A 19,078-nucleotide genomic window follows, 5' to 3' on the forward strand; every position below is an offset into this window, starting at 1 on the left:
GTGGACTGCAACTGGAGTCAGTGCTTCATGGGTTTCAGCTGTCGCATTCCTTGTGTCAAGCCACTCTTGAACAATACACAGCGTCAGAAGCGTCTCGTCTGGGCTTAAGACAAAAAGGACTGGATTGCTGCTGAGTGGTCCAAAGTTATGTTCTCTGATGAAAGTAAATTTTGCATTTCCTTTGGAAATCAAGGTCCCAGAGTCTGGAGGAAGAGATGAGAGGCACAGAATCCACGTTGCTTGAAGTCCAGTGTAAAGTCTCCACAGTCAGTGATGGTTTGGGGTGCCATGTCATCTGCTGGTGTTGGTCCACTGTGTTTTCTGAGGTTCAAGGTCAATGCAGCCGTCTACAAGGAAGTTTTAGAGCACTTCATGCTTCCTGCTGCTGACCAACTTTATGGAGATGCAGATTTCATTTTCCAACAGGAATTGGCACCTGCACACAGTGCCAAAGCTACCAGTACCTGGTTAAAGGACCATGGTATCCCTGTTCTTAATTGGCCAGCAAACTCACCTGACCTTAACTCTATAGAAAATCTATGGGGTATTGTGAAAAGGAAGATGCGATAATTGGCCAACATTTCTTAAAATCCATTTTTTGTGTTGGTCTTAAGTAATATTCTAATTTTCCTGTATAGGGTGTATTTATAAGAAAGGAGACCACGGTCAAGTGTTAAGGCAGGACAGCCTGCAACTACACTCAGTTACCAGGTTATTAGGTACACAAGGCTGAAACTAATGCATTCTAATGAAACTGTAATAAATACTCCCTTCATGAAAGTTAGAATTTTCTATAACTTTTGTCAATGCAATTTGGAGTGTTGTATTGGATTGCATTAGTTCACCTCAGTGGACCTGGCAACTGAGGGTATATCAACAGTACAACATTTGCTCTAGTCTATGATATTTGACTTTTAAATACATGACCTTGCAGACATGATAAAGTATAGAATTAAAATGTAATTACACAATTGTTACTAAAACAAATCTACTTTCTGCTTTTCACATCGGCTGCAACGCTAAAACCTATGCTTTTATTTTTTTACGTCTTTTATTTTTGAGATGAATGAATTCCCACACCTGTTCTGTGTTTATTTACCCAAAGCTGAATCACAGAAGTTAACTGAGTCATACTGCTACCAAAATTGGTGGCAATATGTGAGCTCCATTTACGTAGAGTAAAATATAATTTGAAATCTACTGTTGTGGTTTGCTCAACACTGCTTTATCTGTCTTTATCTGCAGATGGCAGCAAGGTACTGTAAATTCATGAGGAACATAACGTTCACTTTTTGTTAAAAGTGGTTTAGAGAGGTGTTTATTCAATTTTAGTATCACTTTGGAAGCAGTAGTAGCGGCACTGTTAAAATATATTGTGTTATACTGCGGGTGGTTTTACAATTTTGTCTGCCTCATAGACTGGGGGCAAAATATGAATAAACAAAAACATCATAACCTTCCTGAAGGTAGGATTTCTTGCAGGATTGTTGAATTAGAGTGAATTAGTTTTAGCTGCCTAATAAACAAGAGTGTACACTCTTATCTGTCATACAGTAGATTGACTGCCTCCGGTTCCACTGTGTAAATACTAAGCCATTTCCCAAATGTCAACAGGTTATTGCAACCTATGGACAGTTCAGAAAGTGCATTTTGAAGTGTAATAATTCTGCAGCTGCAAGCTCTGTTGGTCTGTCTATAGGCAGTAACAATCTTCAGGATATACGGTTCAGAGATCAGGGCTGATGCACAGTGCTTGTTCTCTACTAACAGCTGTCTTATTACAGTGGATAAGGTTTGTTGTGTTGTACATATCCAAAAACGATCCCTTTGGTTGACAGCTCTCAGCCTGTGGTCATGAATGGTAAGTCTGAGCGCTAACAGCTTAGCAGCATTGCAGTATTGCATTACAGGTCACTCTATGGACGTGCGCCAGTGTTCGCCTGAGTGAGAAAGTGTTGCCTTCTTAACAAAGGGTGACAGATATGGGCCACAGCAGGGGGAGGGGTCTCATAGTGGAGCTACAGAGGGCGGGCAACCAGTGCAGATACTAGCTCTGCTCTTTTTGGTTGATTTTTTTATTTATTTCTCCCACAACAATTATTTCTTCATCCCTCTTTAACCTCCGCTCTCTGCCATCACATTCCAGTGCAACATGATAATGTGGCTCACACAAAGGAGGGTTGTTGCACAGTTGGCACTCTCAGGTTTTTTTAAGGCTCACCTAATCTGTTCCAGTATTTCTTCTGAAGATAAATGTTTGTCATGAACATGTGATTTTTATTTTGTCTTCCCTTGTGCTCTTCTTTTCCTTTGTTTAATGTCTCTGTTTGGCTGTGTTGTGTATAAAATTAAGTTGAGTAACTTGAGAACTGCAGAGTTAAAGTTGAGAGCACAGATGGAATGAGTTACCAGTTTTACAGGTTTAATGCACACGTGAATCCCAGAAGTGAGGTTTTCTTCTGTTGTGAGAAAGTGTAAAGGAAGTGCAAGTTTCTAAAAAAGAAAAATGCTGTTTTATCCATAACTTATATTCACTGATCAGAACTTTTAAAACTTAAATGACTGCATCACCTGTCACAACTTTTTCATTTAAAGGGCTCACCATAGATGACAATATGAAGTGTGTTGACTATGATGTTTTAGTTTCATACAAGGAATATTTTTGTCACAGCAGTTTTTTTCTTTAGATCCTGAATGTTTCCTTCAGTATTTAAGTGTTCTGGCAGCATATAGTAATAGCCTGGGAGTCACAATGTTCTGAAAGGGCCCATGACATTAAAATATGCATCAGATTTATTAATTTGTTGTCTCCCTCTGGAACAAGAAATGGGGTCTAAAACCACTGCTGCTGTTAAGGGGATAGTCTATCTCTAATGAGCCGTTCACTGACATCCATTATTTAGTTTACAGATGTAATAAATTATTGGAATTAAGCTGAAGTTAAAGTATGAACGTTGTGTTCTGTTCTGTTTTTACCTGTTCCATCCCATTGTAAATGTAATTTCCTATTCATTCATCCATGATGGGACTTTTCATCTTTAGCTGGGGTATTATCTTTCTGTATTTATTAGACGCATTTACTGTAGCCTACATCTGTGCAAATAACCACAGATTAAAAAACTAGTGTGGCCACAAGAAATACATTTTATAGTCTACTTACTCCTTGACCACAGAAATAATATAGACATCAGATTTCTCATCTCTTCTTTTTCAGTGACAATCGATCTCTGACTGATACAGTAGAGGGTTATTCTTTTCCATAATTTGTATTTTACGACTGCAGTTTCTGTGCCGGTGCTGCTCATACGCAATCCCCGGATAGGTGGTTGCCATGGATTCCTGGGTCACATGCGTGGGTTTCCTGTAGCCAGAAGCAGCAGAAGATGCTTGGACCAAAAATCCAGAGCCATTTTCATTCAAGAAAAAGAGAGGATCCGCTGTGGATAGCTTGCTGACTGGGTGGCCTGACTACACCCGTATCCTAATTTTGGCTTCTTTTTAAAAAAAATCTCAACGGTGTGCTTTTGATTAGGCTTTCTCAAATTCGCAGCAAACCGGTTTTGACCACATTCATAGACTGATAACAGGAATGAGTATAGAAATTCCTGAAGGTCTGACGGAGCTGTTACAGAGCTTTACCGTGGAAGTGTTGAGAAATCAGCCCAGGGATTTGCTCGAGTTTGCATTACAGTACTTCACCCAGCTGAAGGAAAGGGAGACCAAAGAGGCCTCATTTGGCAATGACCAAAATTCGGCCCCAAGACCTGGAAAAGCAGTCAGTTTCATTGACGAAGCCATGCAGATCGATTCGGAAAACGGAGAGGAGGAGGAGGACGACGATGACGAGGAATTCATAGGTAGGCAAATATATTTACTCTTTGTCAGAAAGCTATGTGAAAGTGTGTGGCCATCATTTATTTTGAATTATGAGCATGTATCGCTGCGTGCACGGCTTCTGTTAAGTGGGGAGAGAATAAGAGACACATTGAGCGCAGTGATGCTCCAGCGCTCGCCACCTTGCATCTACCACGGCTCTGTCATTTGCCATATATGGTCACAGAGGCTGAATGATGGTTAATGAGCGTGCCTTGGTCTTCATCTATGCAGACGAGGTTGTGACGAGGACAGCGTTAAGGCACAGCAGTTACAGGGTGGGGGGGGGGGGGACTGTGTGTTTTTTCCAGAACGACCCTGCACCTACTAGGTCATTTGAATGTTTTCAGTTTCAGGTGCAGGCCTGGTGAGCCTGCCCTAATTATCTATCAAAATATGCCAAAGCAGATAATGGTAAACTGAGTCTCTGCTAGGATGCAAGCAATGCAAAATATCAATTGTACCGCCCTATATTAATTTGTGCCTCCTAAACTGTGGTTAACATGATGGCTGGTGCAGTTTTGCCATAAGATGCAGGAAGTAGCATAGCAACCCAGAGCTCTGACACAGCATCCCAATGAGTGCTGGGGTCTGCAAGACTGGCTGCAATGATTACATAAGGACAAGTACACTGTATTCAGTCACTAACTATTGTAGTATTATTGGGTCATTACTGTTCCCCATCACACCTCTGGTGCCTTGCCTGAATGATATTCCAATGAGCTTCATCAGACAACACTGGCTGGCAGGCTATTAAAGGATGAGCCCTCCTATCTAATGTATATTTCATACCGAGCTATTGTGTTGGATATTGGCACTATTTCTTGTGTTTTACATTTGAATTTATTTCTCATTTAAATTTGATCCAAAGAGGCAAATGCACTTCAAAGCAGCTGTCCTTATTCAGGTTTTACCCAGACAAATATGGATCCTTAATGAGCACAGGGCTGGGTATCCTCCATTGCACATGCACTACTGTAGCTGTAGAAGTGCAGTGCATTAACCTAACCCTTTCCAGTAGTAATTCAGTTACTGTATAAGACATGTACTTAATGATGAAATTCAACATGTTTATATATATATATATATATTTTATGCTTTTGCAGCCCCGGTAATAAACAGATTCGTCAGAAGAGCGTCAGGTGAGTTGTTACTTGCTGTTCTATTGAGGGGAAAACTCTGGATATTGTCAGTGCTGGAGACATACTTTGTACATGGGGTTATGTTAGATTTGCTCCAGTACATGTGATATTTAAGCATTTTTCCATCTGTCTTTTCTCTCTCTCTTCAGCTTATTATTATAGTACTGATTTATTAGAGTTTGTGAAACCGCCTTGTCTCAAGCCTGGTTAATAATGTCAGTAAGTGACGTGGGTGGGGAGATCAGGACAAGAACTACTATTAATAATCACCTATTGTTCATGAAAATAGTAAGTTTGTAGCTTCAAAAGTATAACTTTGCTGTGTTAGGACTGATATCTGCATGTTTGGCAGTCTGAATGGAAAGTAGGAGGAAGAGAAAGTATTCAGTAACTCTTGATGATTGATTTCTTACCTTTTATCACATTAGATGGGAAATGAATATCCTCTACATATGACACTACATTGGCAGTGTACTAAACATTAAACCAAAGAAAGTGTACTCAAAAAATAGATTTTATGAGGTATTGATACATAAGCATAAATATAGTTTCAACAAGGTTCCAGGGGTTTAAGCATTATGTTTTTGCAGAATAAAAGTACATTTTCCCACATTTGTGAATTGAATATAAACCATTTTGCATTTTGTTTCCTGTAAGAAGATAGGTTCATTCAAGTAAAAGTTTGTTATGATTGCTGTATCTTACCTTGTCAAATACAGGAAGGAAATGTGGTATGAGTGCCACCGCCATCATGCATTCCCCCAAAGCCCCACACTGAAGACGAGAAGAGTTGTGTTTATTGAAAGATTTATTGCATGAAATGCTGCTGAATCATCCCTGAGATCTGGCTTTTGTTAGACAGGGATGAAAGTTGTGCTGCTGGGCCCCGTGAATATAAAGCTTTATTCTTTAGTGTTTAAGTTCAAATGTTGTTGTTTCCAAAGGTTCTGTCTTTCACAAATGGTTGGGCAGAAATGTGAATGAAATGTGTGAACTATCTGAATTTGCTTTCAGATAGTGAATATCCATTCATTTGTTGCTCTCTGTCATGCAGTGTGTGCTGAAGCGTTCAATCCTGATGAAGATGAGGAGGGTAAAGAGCCATGGGTAAACTATGTTTCATACCACAAAGATCATATCTTAATATTGAGGCTGACTTTTCCAAACAGTGTGATTTGTAGCTCTGAATCTGAATTAAACAGTCAACATGATATACAGTATCATCTGTATGAGCTTGAATGTCTAGGCTATCGTAAGGGTCTTATCACAAGACTGTGCTTTAATTTTCAGGTCACCCACCCAAAAACTGATGAGCAAAGACAGAGACTACAGGAAGCATGTAGGGGCATTCTTCTGTTCAAGAATTTGGATCCGGTGAGTGGATTATTCCATAAGCCCTCTGTACTCCTCTGGATTGTGTTCTGCCATCTCTTAAATTACTCAAAGGAGAACATGGCCTGAGGCCAGCAGCTTTTTTTTGCCACAGCCCAGTGCACTATGCATGATTTTTAAAGATGGTTATTCTCAAGTAGCTGAAACAGCAATGGATTCTGCGTTATTGTTTCAGCATGTGAAATTCAAATATTTGACTAATATTTCACACCATGACAGGAAGAGATGTCTCAGGTGCTGGATGCCATGTTTGAGAAATTCTGCACTGAAGGGGAGCACATCATTGATCAAGACGATGATGGGGACAACTTCTATGTTATTGAAAGGTGATCTTTTTAAACACTCAATTACTCACTATACATCATATTAAATCAGATCATTGTAACGTTTGTATTATTTGTAAAATACTCTAATAATCTGTAATCTGTTCAGGAGACACCATGTGTTTCAATTTTCTCTGATCTATTTTCCCTTTACATTTTCATTCAGTGGGACATTTAACATTTTCGTGAAGGGTGAGGGCACAGAGAAGCTGGTAGGCTGCTATGACAACCGAGGCAGCTTTGGAGAACTGGCGTTGATGTACAACACCCCCAGGGCCGCCACAATAATCGCCACCTCGCCAGGAGCCCTTTGGTGCCTAGTGAGTAAACCATTAAATCCTCATGCAAGAGCACAGTTGGCGCCACGCTTAGGTTTTTATAACACGCTGTGCTGTCAGTTACCATGATTTACAGTAAATATCGAGGTTGTCTGTGGCAGTGTTGGTACCTGGTACCATAGGTGAGAGCATGTTGTCTGATTAAGATGACATATTGTATAAAACCCACTGAATGCAACAAAAACTGAAGGAGCAGTAATAATGCCCTGAATATGAATTTACATGTCCATTCATGCATATATTAAAGCTATATTTTCAAACTGAATTTGAAAATATCTAAGAATGTTAAAACCTATAATAAAAACTTGGCTAAACTTGTATAGTATAGTATACACTAAACTATTTTAGCAAGTATGCATCTCTTAACTTAAGAGTTCTCAAGATGTTATAAATTATTAAAATGTGAAAACTGGGGCTGCCAACTCCATCATGGAGAAAACACAAGTCAAGGTGAAAACAATTGTATTCCCTGAATGTCTATGCTTTTTTTAAAGTAAAATTTCAGTTGAATGGTCTTTTGGTTAAGCAAGATCCAACTATTTTATACATTGTGGTCAGAACAGCTGTTGTGAATATTCAGTTGCTATTCTTTCTGTGAAGCAGCTTGTTTATTAATGACTCAGTGAGGGTCGTGTCTTTAAACTGTGGGTAACAGCTTTGTTATGTCATCTGTGTGCAGACTGGGCAGGTTGCAGCTGTATCCTCTGTTGAACTGGGTACTTGCGGTATGTGTTGGAGTCTGTAAACAAGCAGCTTGCCCTATTCAACGAACAATCCCCTGAGGTCCAGGAGGGACAGCGCTGCCGAAGCGCCTCTGAGCAAACAGTAGTCTAAAGTAGTAGCTTTAACTAGAGTCTAATTTAGAACTAGAGTTAAAGTTGTATACAATTACCTTTGTGGCAGCCTGGTAGGATATTAAAGGTAAATTAAAAAAAATAACAGTTAGAGCTGTGCTTTATGTTTGGTAGCTAGAGGGTGCCATGTTACCAACAAATTTGTAACCATCTACCACTGCATGTCATCTAACATGTTGCTGGCTCTTATTTGAATCTAAACTGTACATCATCCTGCTTAAATGTCATACAACAGATATTATTGAAGGTTTATTATTTAAAGCAGCCAGATGACTTGAGTAGGTGGGTGCTGCTGCTTGAAATGGTGTTATGGTTTGCAGATGCTCGCTTACTTAAAATCTGTTTACAGCGCCCCCTGCTGCAAAATGGTCGTTCATCTAAATTATTGTTTGATGAAAGGATGCCAGAACAGTCTGGAACTGTATGGAAAATGTAAAAATGAGTATTACTACACCCTACACCCTGACTTTTAAACAGGCACAATATTAAAAATGGTGATGCCAGACTTTCTCAGCATCTGGGATTCTTCTTCTTCTTCTTCTTCTTCTTACTCCAAGTTCAAGATGAGTCATTGAGAATATGGTACCATTTCACAAGAAGACAGAAGAGATTGTTTTTGATATAAGAAATACACATAAAAGGTTTATACATGATGATAAATATATATGTATACATATATACTGTAACAAAACAGGGAAATAGGAGTACACTATGTCTTTAAACATGGCCTGAATGTTTTTTCTTTTTTTTTTTAATTCTGTGTTTTAGGATCGTCTGACATTCAGGAGGATCTTAGTGAAGAACAATGCCAAGAAGAGGAGGCTGTATGAGGCATTTATTGAAACGTTACCACTGCTTACGTCATTAGAGGTTAAGATTAGCTTTGTCCTCCAGCACTAAGAAAGTGCAGTATGCATTTAGAGCAATGCCAGTGTCTCACATATCCTTTCATCTACAGCTCTCAGAGAGAATGAAGGTAGTAGACGTACTATCCACCACAGTGTACAATGATTCACAGCAGATTATTGCTCAGGTGATGTATCTATTTGTATAGTCTGTTAATGGATTGGTCTTTTTATTTTGTGCTGCAGTTGAGCATTTCTAAACACTGAGTTGCTTTTTAATTTTTTTAATTTAATGCTTTGTATTACAGGGTGATTTAGCAGATTGCTTCTACATTGTTGAGTCTGGCCAAGTTAGAATCACCATGACAAGAAGCAGGGTATGTTTGCCCAGCTGACAATACATTTTTAAGTGTAAAAAAAATCCCTTTTGATGTTTTCAGGTGTCTCATAGTGTGCATTTCTTTCTTGCCAGACGAAAAAAGACCAGGGGGAAGAAGAGGTGGATATCGCCACATGCTCTAGGGGCCAGTATTTTGGAGAGTTGGCGCTTGTCACAAACAAGCCCAGAGCTGCATCAGCCTATGCTGTGGGGACCGTCAAATGCTTGGGTACATTTTGTGCAGTTTTATGATCATTCATATTGCTTCCAGTTTTTACATTTTTCAGTGCACCACTTACTTCTTTACATAACTTTCCTTAAACTACTTCTGACTCTTCAGATGTTCTTTTTTCTCTCTTTAGTCATGGACGTTCAAGCCTTCGAGAGATTGCTGGGCCCGTGCATGGACATCATGAAGAGAAATATTGCTAACTATGAGGAGCAGCTGGTGACCCTCTTTGGAAGTAGCACTGAGATTGAGCAACAAAGTGTACGAGACGGCACCAATGGACCATGAATCTGTGGATGAAAAAAGAAAATGCTTGTATGGATGCTTTTCTTCATAATCACTTAAACAGTTTTTCTTACAAGAAATGTGAATAACAACATTTGTGTGTCAGATAAATAAAACGGACAACATCAGATTCCCATATGGTCCCATATGGTTAAAACAGCGTTTGCCACAGAGTGTTATGATCAAAATAAAGTGAGCCAAAGCCGCGTTGCTTGAAGCTTGTTTAAATGAGATTTTCACGACTCTAACCTTAAAAATGTAAGCGTTCATTTTCTTGCCAGTGTCAGACGCATTATTGGTTTGTATATTGTACACTTTTGTTAACTCTTACCTTTTCTCCACAGTGTTATTGTTACACCTACAATATGATATCATTTGTACATTTCTAAACATTGTTTGTTAAAATCAGATGCCAAAGCTAATTTCATACTGGATATTTGTGAGCAAATATGTCAAAATCTCTTGTAATTTCTGGCAAGAGCACTGACACTCGCAGCAAGAGGTACACTGGTAGTTGGAGTGCTCCAGTACGAGACAATTTGTAAAGGAAGTTGACAATTCTGTGTTTGAATAACATCTTTCACAACAGAATGTAGACTAGGCAGTACTTTAACATTTTTACAAAATACTTTTCTGTTTATCATTATATATAATTCCTTGAATACATGTTCATAAAACTGTATATCATCGTTGGTAAATGTTTGTGGCTGTTAGCCCAATACTATGCTTTTGCAAAAAAAAAAAAACTTAAGAGAGATAGCTGATAGTTTTGTAAGAATATACAACACATTGCTGTACAATTTGAAACTGAGTATTTACTGTTATTATATAAGCCCACCTTTAATTTAATCAGTTGCCCCTAGACTGTAGTCATTATAGGCAATTTCATGAGACATTTGATTTTTCTGTGTTTTAATGTAAAATTTAAGTCATACTGTTTTTGTGTCAGTGAAACATATTATGACATCCATTATTGCTGTCTACCTCTGCCAAAAACGTATACTGTTTGGAAACACGTATTCTGATGTTCCCTCTGGACAGAAATCTAAAGTGGATTTTCTCTCTCTCTTCTTCTCTCTCTTTTTAAAATTAATAATTGAAGTTTTCTGTATTTTGTCTGTGGTTTACTGCAGCTTAACCTGTTTAAAGCTGGTTTAACATTTAAACATTCTGAATTTATTTGCCCCCTTTGTGCAGGTAGTACTGGTAATTTTTGAAGGCAATCCCATAATACTGGCTGAAAGTACTGTATGTTTCACTTTTCATGTTAATAAAGAACATTTTTAAATTTGCGTGTCATGTAATTATTTTTGCAATATAAAGGGATAGGACATTTCATAGGTTTCCATTCACCATCCAGTCACTCATTCACCATTCATTCATTCATTCTTCATTCATTTTCATTTGCTGTATGTTGTTGTTGTAGTAAAAAGTTAAACCAGTGATTTAATTACAAAGGAAAGGAAACATAATTTAGAAAGACATGTGAATAAGTACTTTTTGCTGTAGTTGCAACTTTGCAGAAAAATAACCATGTATTGTTCCTGTTATTGCCAATCAGCTGTTACTGGGTAGTAACAGGCATGTACTTCCATCCAATGATACCATGATCAACAAACTAGACGCCACCTTCTTTATTTTTCTCAACAGTATCAACCAATAGAATGTCCGGATTCTTGTTTTTGACGTTCTTATCCACCAATAGGAGGCTTTCATAGGAAACATTGATTCCCACCCTCGAGTGAATGCCAGAGAGTTTCTTGATGGCGACAGGTTTGGTAAGTGGGAAGTTGACTACTTTTTTCGAAGAAAAAAAAAGGTTCAAACTCATTTTTAACCTTCGTTTTGTGTGATCCGTGTCTTTGCAGTTCTAACATGGTGTTTTAGCGGGGTTGTCACGCGTTTTTTGATGTCGAAGGACAAGTTGTGCTCGACAATGTTTTTTTTTTCGCCGTGACGCTTGTTGTTTTGGTGATAACAAGCCCACCCGACAGCCGTTTTCGTATCAAAGAAGTCCTTCATTTTATCAGATTTGCTTTGATTTGTGTGAAAATGTCGTTAACATGCTTCGAGAGGTGTTCGTGTCATTCATTTTAAACGGGGCTGAGGGGTTGCGTCATGCCTCAACTTGTTGACATTCTTTTGTTTACCGTGTTAGACCCGACAGCCCCTGGGTTTGAACTGAGGACACTGCTGCTGCTTTTGGGTAGTAGAGAAACATTAGGCCTGGCCTCTAAACGGTCTTTTTGGACACAATAATACTAGTGAAACGTTAATATAGTGCTAGTATATCCGCGTTTACAAAGTCGAAGCAGCTGTTTGCCAGAACGTGCCGCGACCGTCGATCGGTTGTCAGAACTCAACTGACGGTAGTTCTTCCTTGTAAACCGATCAATTTGATGTTCACGGCTTCTTTTATATTTTTAACAATGTTTTCGACTTCTTTGCACTTCGCCAAAGACCTCATCATTTTCAAATCTGCTTAAAATATTTAACTCATTCATTGATATCACATTTTTTCAACTTGGCGTTTTCGATACTCTATATGCCACTCTTCAAAACGAATTATTGCTACTTTTGCTACGCAGTCATGAATGAATGAGCTCGGGTACGCATGCGCCAAATGCCCTTTTAAGTTTATAAACAAAGGCCTCCACGCAGCGGGTCACATGACTAGTCAGAGAGGTGTACTGTGTCGATTCAGAGACAAAGGAATCGTTAAAGGCTGGCTTCATTTTCCATTATGTTGATGTCTTTGACAGATTACATGTATTATGTTGAGCTTTTTTATTCCGTGGATCCTCTGATTATTTCCCTATGAAACCATATTACTATGAAATATCCAAGCACCACCATTGATGTTTGCAATAAAGAGTCAATTTTATTGTATACATTAGATTAAAACCTCATATCATAGTGAAAAGCTATAATTTGCCTGTTTTTTTTTTTTTAAAGAAAAGAAGAAACAACAGGACATTGTGACAATGGACGAGTCCTTTGATCCACTCAAGTGTAATGAGGACCTGCCTTCTTCACCTGGGTGCCACATGGATTATGGTAAAATCCTAAACCAGCAAGAAAATCGCATGCTACATTTAAGCAAACTGAGCTTTTACACATATTAACTATGAAAATTACTGCTGACCTCTCCCCAGATGACATGCCAGAGCTGCAGGAGGTGGAGGAGGACCAGAGGTCTCCAGGGTTATTTCAGGTTGTAGCAGGAGTGTCTCACCAGGAGCTCAGCTGCTCCCCCAGCACCAACTGGCTTGCTGAGCTGGCCAACATTGCCACCAGTCCTCAGAGCCCCCTGCTGAAGAATGCCCCACACAAGAGGTCTGTACCAATACAAACTGCCATATAAGGCTGATGAGTGCATACATAAACTCAAGGAGACTTTGACAACACATGTTTTAACATATACACCAGTACCGCTGGGGTGTATTCCACAATGCTGTATTGGCAAGTTAGCTAGTTAGAAAATGTACTGTGATTTCTCTTCTGAAATGTTGATTTTTTTTTTTTTGTTGCAATCATTGGAGTGAATGGCTTATTGTGTTCTCATCATTATAATCAGGAAATCGCAAAGTCATTCACAGTAAACCTGACTAATCTTGTGTTAATGAATAAATACCCCTGCTGATGCTGAACAACAGAATTACATTCAGATGTCTATAGATTATAATTATCACTTTAAAAATACTTACTTTTCCAGATCATCACCAGTCCACATCTTTGGCAACAGTAATAGTTTACATTCCTATGCTCGTCCTCCACTAGCCAGTAGCGCACCCAACCCGTCCAGAGGCCACATCAGGGAGCGCAGGCGTGTCAGGGTAACCTTTCTTTTCCAACCTCAACCTCTGAAAACCTAAGAATCATCCATACCTGTATACCCAGTCATTCTTTCCTAGTAAATTCTGTATGACATGCATACTGATTTTTTTATTTTATTTTACTGATGGCATTGTAAGATTTTTTAACATGATTTCCAACAGGCAAGCAGTGAATCTGAGTCTGGAGTTTTCTCAATGTCCTCATCATTTTCTGATGACGAAGACATGGCCTGGTCTCACTCCTGGCCCTCCACAGCCTGGCATTGCTTCCTTAAAGGTGCATACATAAGCACTCATGTGTATACTGTATGCGGACATACACCTCACCCCACTCACAGCTTAACCCTGAGGCTTTTCTAAGAATTTCTTGAAAAGAAAAACTGGGAGAATTGTGCTTTGTAGCTTAAAGGCAAAATCCAGTCTAGGGTAAACATGTTTTCCCCATTAGAAAACAATAGCCATTCATTAATGTTTTCTTAAATCTGTTAATGTTTACACCAGTAAAAAATAGTAAAAATGTAAGTTAATAATCACAAATGTAAAACACTTTTCAGCTGAGAAACACACAATTTTTATTTTTATCCTTAAGTCAAACTCTTCCAATCTGTTTGTGAATAGACCTGTCATTTATATGGCCAAAACAGTTCTGATTGGCTGCTTAACTGCTCTGGCCTCAAAGTGAGCTGATGGCAACCAGACATGCAATGAAGACCGTTTTGGAGAGGAGCTGTAGAGATGCTGACACTAATAATTTGTTTACACCTTTGTAAAAGGATCCTCACTTTACAAATGATCCCAACCAGGATAAGCATGATTTACAAACATTTGTAAAGAAATTCTGACCTCAGGTGTCCAAACAGCAGTATTGCATCCATTTTCCATTTCCAGCTTTCTCTTTTCACTGTCAACTCATATCTGCTTATTCATCATGTCACATTGCTGTGTTGATATTCAGGAACTCGCCTGCGCTTCCATCGAGGTCCTAATGTGGAGTGGCAGGAAGCTGATGAACTCAGGGATTCTGATGACGACTCAGATGATGAAACCATGATGCCATCCTCCTCCTCTCTTAAGGTAGGCTACAAATAGTCAGTTCAGAATGTCTTGAAATATTTTATAATAATCTGCTATATACCTTATGTTTAGTGTTTCTGCATTGCTGACTAGGTGAGTGAGGCCTTGATTCAGGTTCAGTGTTCTGTCAGTACACATTTCAAAGTCTTATAATGGTAAGTGAGGAACTCAGTGCATGAATGAGTCTTGAAACATTTGCAGTGGTGGTCTCATTTAGTACATTGGAAACCAACTTTTCAGGCAATCAGGCACCAAGTTGATTTCTTCTTTGGTTATGAGTTCAACTAACTCATCTTGCTGGTGAGTAAAGACTCATCTTACTGGTCTTTTACTTCATTTACAGAGATACGGTTCAGAGGGGCTGAAGTTGGTGAGCCATGAAGAGACGGTATCTTATGGCCAGGCAGTTCTAAAACTGACCTTTGACCCTGGCTCACCTGATGATGGTCCTTTAACAGCTGAATGCCGATTGGATCACCCATTTTTTGTCAAAAATAAAGGTAAAAACAATTCTTAAGATTATCTCTGTTCAAAATAATCGGGAAATATTGGCTGCAGGTTATGGTCTCTTAACACCAAAAACAAGATAAATGTCAGCTTTGTTGGCAAGAAATGAAGGCAAAAGTATGTCAAAAACAGCTTTTTATAGCAATGTGTGTATTTAGTCTTTACCAGCAGAAGCTTCCGCTGACTAAATGTTGTTTGCCAAATAGAAACTACTTGAGTTTTTGTTTGTTTGTTTAAATAAACAGCTTTAAGATCAATGTAATTTACCATCTGTGATTTTCAGGATGGTCTTCCTTTTATCCGAGCCTTACTGTGGTGCACCATGGGATCCCTTGCTATGAGATGCAGCTGGGCGATGTTTGTCTGCCACCCAACCACCCAGATGCCATTAACTGTGATGACTCTGTTGTCTTTGACACTTTCAGGAGGTACATTCTTATGTGGTCTTGCTTTGTGACTTTGACAATTTACATTAAATTTATTCATTTAGCTGATGCTTTTATCCAAAGCGACTTACAATTGCTATACATGTCAGAGGTCGCACGCCTCTGGAGCAACTAGGGGGACACAGTGGTGGATGGGTCACAGTGGGGGATTGAACCCAGGTCTCTCACACCAAAGGCATAGTTTTATCCATTGCGCCATCGCTATGTGAAATTAACGTGACAATGTTAAAGGTGTTGCTTGTAGGGATGAACCTACACATAATTATCGCCAGAATCTGCAGCTCCCCTCAGCTTTATAGCGAATTACAGATCATTGTTTAGCTGTCCAGCCTGCAGCTTTACTTTTATTTTATTTTTTTTCACTCTCACTGCTCTCATAGTGTCGTCTTTTTTTCAGCAGGCAGCTGTTTTCAGAGAAGAAGCTCCAAAAACCCACTGTACTGACAGTAAAGTTGTGGGCCGGACAGCTAAATAATGAGCTGAAACTCGCTATAAAGCTCTGTAAAGCCAAGGAGAGCTGCAATGATAATTCTGTCACTATGATGTTTTTGTCATCACTCTCAGTGACCTCTTTCCCTGTCACCGTCTTCACAATGTCATTTGATAAATTGTTGTTATAAAAGCATCAGTTACATCCGCTTCATGTTTGAGTTGTCCATCAGAGAAGAAAAATCTGCATTTAGGTTGAGCATGTAGACACAGACACTCTTTAGTTTCAGGACCGTTAAAGTGTTTCAACACAGTTTAATTACAACTCATTTATTTTATAATAGTTTCATTGCACTTCTGCCAATTATTATTCCATCCTGAGGCCGATAACCTTTTTGTACACCTCACTAAAGGCATGCATTCTTCATCTCATCTTTTACATGCCTTTTATCTATAGATCGCTTCAAATCAGATAAAAAAGAAGAGTTAGAAATAGGCTTTGTATCCTAAAAACAAAATAATTGGTTTATAAATACGTTACTGCATTTAAATGTACAGTGTTTGTAGATTTGAGACATTTAGTTTTTCAGCAAGAGAAATTTAAATAAAATGTTTGTTATGGTGCAGCAGAAATGACAAGGTGACATTTTTAGACAGATAGGAAACACACAATATTTACTTGTGTCTCTCTTTCCCTTCCTTTCCCCTGCAGTTATGACTTCACTCCACTAGATTCCTCCGCAGTGTACGTTCTCAGCAGCATGGCTCGTCAGCGCAGGACCTCCCTGTCTAGCGGGGGTGCCGTCAGTCCAGACTGTGATAAACTTGAGCGCTCCAGCTCCCCACAATCCTTGACTACCAAATCAAACAGGAGCCACACCTCAGGGACAGCGAGTGTTGCCACTCCTACAAAATGCAAGCGGCCAATGAATGCCTTCATGCTCTTCGCCAAGAAATACAGAGTGGAGTACACACAGATGTATCCTGGGAAGGACAACAGGTACGCAAAAGTCAATAAAATCCAGTGCATTTATATAAAGTAGCATGTATGTAGTGCCTTTCTCTATCTCCAAACACATTGCATCAGTGCTTCATTGGTTTCATCAAACCAAAGGAGATCTCGGACCTGCGTATTCACTGGAACCAGCTGGGGAAACAAGAAACACGTGCTTGACTTTGTCCATCATATGGGCATTAACTTCAGTGAATGAGAGGGTGGAAGTGTAATTTGTATACATTTACAGCACAGAGACCTTCTCTCTCTCTAATTGTGAGGTCATGTAAGCTTATGAAGCAGAGGTACTGTTAGGGAATGAGGGTACAGGTGTACTGAGTCAGTTTAAAAACTGAGAGACATGCTTTGTGTCCATGACATTGTATATGAAGCTTTGTACTTTAACACAAAGAGAATGCCTCTGAGACCCCATGAGTGAGGATCAAGTAACACCGTAACTACAGTAAAACACAAACAAAGTTACAGACACTCATCTGAAAAAGGCGAGTCCTTGACCTGTTCTTCTGTCTCAATACTCTCCACACACCAGAGCCATTAGTGTCATCCTGGGTGACAAGTGGAAGAAGATGAAGAGTGAAGAGAGGAGGATGTACACCATGGAGGCCAAGGCTCTGGCTGAGGAGCAGAAAAGACTCAATCCAGACTGCTGGAAACGTAAAAGAACCAACTCAGTAAGGACCACCGTCACTGAACTAGAACATCCTCATTGTACACTGACATTGCTTGTTAAATCATATCTACCCAGTCCGTGGTTTCAGTCATGTGTACACCCTTCTCTATACCAACAGCTCATGTCGTCTTTCAACAGGGTTCCCAGCAGACCTAGATAATCCCCCAGAATCCCCAGCTGCTGGTGTTGTCATGGAGAGGTGCTCGACGGAGTCTGATGGACCGCTTGATGCCTCTTTGCTCTCCTGTATTCTTGAGACTCAACTGTGATGCCGAATTCACTTGCTTTTTATAACCTTGAAACATTATTAGAGACAAACCAGAATTATGAACTATAAACAAAACATGTAATCTAGTCACTAACAGTGCATATATTTTCTTATATCTTTTAATGTCAAAGATGTCGTGTTCCCCAGAAATAAGAATGATCCTTCTCATTTACATCAGGTTATTTCATTTTCAAGGTTGAAAAATGAGAGCCTGTGGTGCTATGCTTCAGTATAAAAAGGAGCCGTAAACAAGTGTCTATTTATAATTGTAAAAAGGGGAATTTTAGATCATGTTTTCACAACTGTCCATATTGATTATATTTGTAAGACTCATTATATTGCACAGATTGGAAACCATACATTTTGTAATACAGTATACAGTATATTCTGCAGCTGAACTATGGCCAACCGTTTATGATACTGCCCTGCCAAGTCTTCAGATTGTTTTTGCCCAACCACCTGGCCATATGATGAGAAGGCTTTCAGCATGCGGTGGTGGGTTTACACTCAGTCACAAAGCACTTCAGGCCTTCGCTGTGAGTGCTTGTTTCTTTTGCACTTTATATAAATATGTAATCTAATCCTATACAGCCATTGTATACTGGTGGAAACCATTTGTATAATACAGCTAGTATCTTGATTAGTTAGCCGTTTGACACAATCATGGCCTAGTAGCCATGTTCCGCTTTCAGGTTGCCACTGAATTTTAAGTGCTTTGTTCATAATGTACAGGCGTCACAGCCCCAACAACCTCTTGCACAAAATATCATTGTATCATATAAATAATTTTTTAAACTTGCATTTTATCCAAGTGTTTGGTTCTTTCATCACCACCTGTGGGGGTGCTTGGCTTTGTGTGTGAATACATGCCAACAATTATTTACCTGTCTTTTGCTTTGAATAATTATCAGCTTCCTCCCGTGAACGAGTACGTGTCCTTAAATGACATGCTGAACCAGGTAAATTTTAATGCTTGAGGGCTCTCAATATCCACTGATCTAAAAGCCTGATGTTTCCAGGTAACAACACAATTAAAGTGTTCTCTTTGCCACATCAAAACCACCATGGAAAGATGCTAACAAAAGCCTCCCAAGGAGCAATTCTACTGAAGCAGAAGTATTCTCTCTTGGGCTGAATGAGGACAATGTTAAAGGTTTTAATTGAATCTTATAC

The 19,078-nt window shown here is 39.2% G+C and overlaps 2 protein-coding genes across 3 annotated transcripts; both read left to right on the forward strand.

Moving 5' to 3' along the window:
* The first annotated feature begins 480 nt into the window (after positions 1-480).
* Positions 481-10,952, forward strand: LOC119893118 (cAMP-dependent protein kinase type II-beta regulatory subunit). The gene is made up of 11 exons (XM_038705071.1): positions 481-3,857; positions 4,980-5,015; positions 6,070-6,122; positions 6,306-6,389; positions 6,627-6,733; positions 6,897-7,050; positions 8,691-8,792; positions 8,881-8,955; positions 9,076-9,144; positions 9,240-9,375; positions 9,509-10,952. Exons 1-11 carry the CDS (start codon positions 3,590-3,592, stop codon positions 9,661-9,663), a joined length of 1,239 nt encoding a protein of 412 aa, XP_038560999.1. The 5' UTR covers positions 481-3,589; the 3' UTR covers positions 9,664-10,952.
* Positions 10,953-11,384: 432 nt separating this feature from the next.
* On the forward strand, positions 11,385-18,711 carry hbp1 (HMG-box transcription factor 1). Of its 2 annotated transcripts, none has more exons than XM_038706163.1 (11): positions 11,385-11,438; positions 12,616-12,717; positions 12,816-12,996; positions 13,376-13,496; positions 13,659-13,773; positions 14,452-14,570; positions 14,914-15,070; positions 15,361-15,505; positions 16,665-16,952; positions 17,497-17,638; positions 17,776-18,711. In XM_038706163.1, exons 2-11 carry the CDS (start codon positions 12,645-12,647, stop codon positions 17,791-17,793), a joined length of 1,359 nt encoding a protein of 452 aa, XP_038562091.1. In that variant the 5' UTR covers positions 11,385-11,438; positions 12,616-12,644; the 3' UTR covers positions 17,794-18,711. The 2 variants fall into 2 exon arrangements, with proteins under 2 accessions (XP_038562091.1, XP_038562090.1); XM_038706162.1 differs by lacking the exon at positions 11,385-11,438 and adding an exon at positions 11,764-11,866.
* Positions 18,712-19,078: the final 367 nt, after the last annotated feature.

The sequence above is a fragment of the Micropterus salmoides genome, unplaced genomic scaffold (assembly GCF_014851395.1).
Source record: "Micropterus salmoides isolate LMB-PRFRI ecotype aquatic unplaced genomic scaffold, ASM1485139v1 Ms_hic_scaffold_8, whole genome shotgun sequence".
Lineage (NCBI taxonomy): Eukaryota > Metazoa > Chordata > Actinopteri > Centrarchiformes > Centrarchidae > Micropterus > Micropterus salmoides.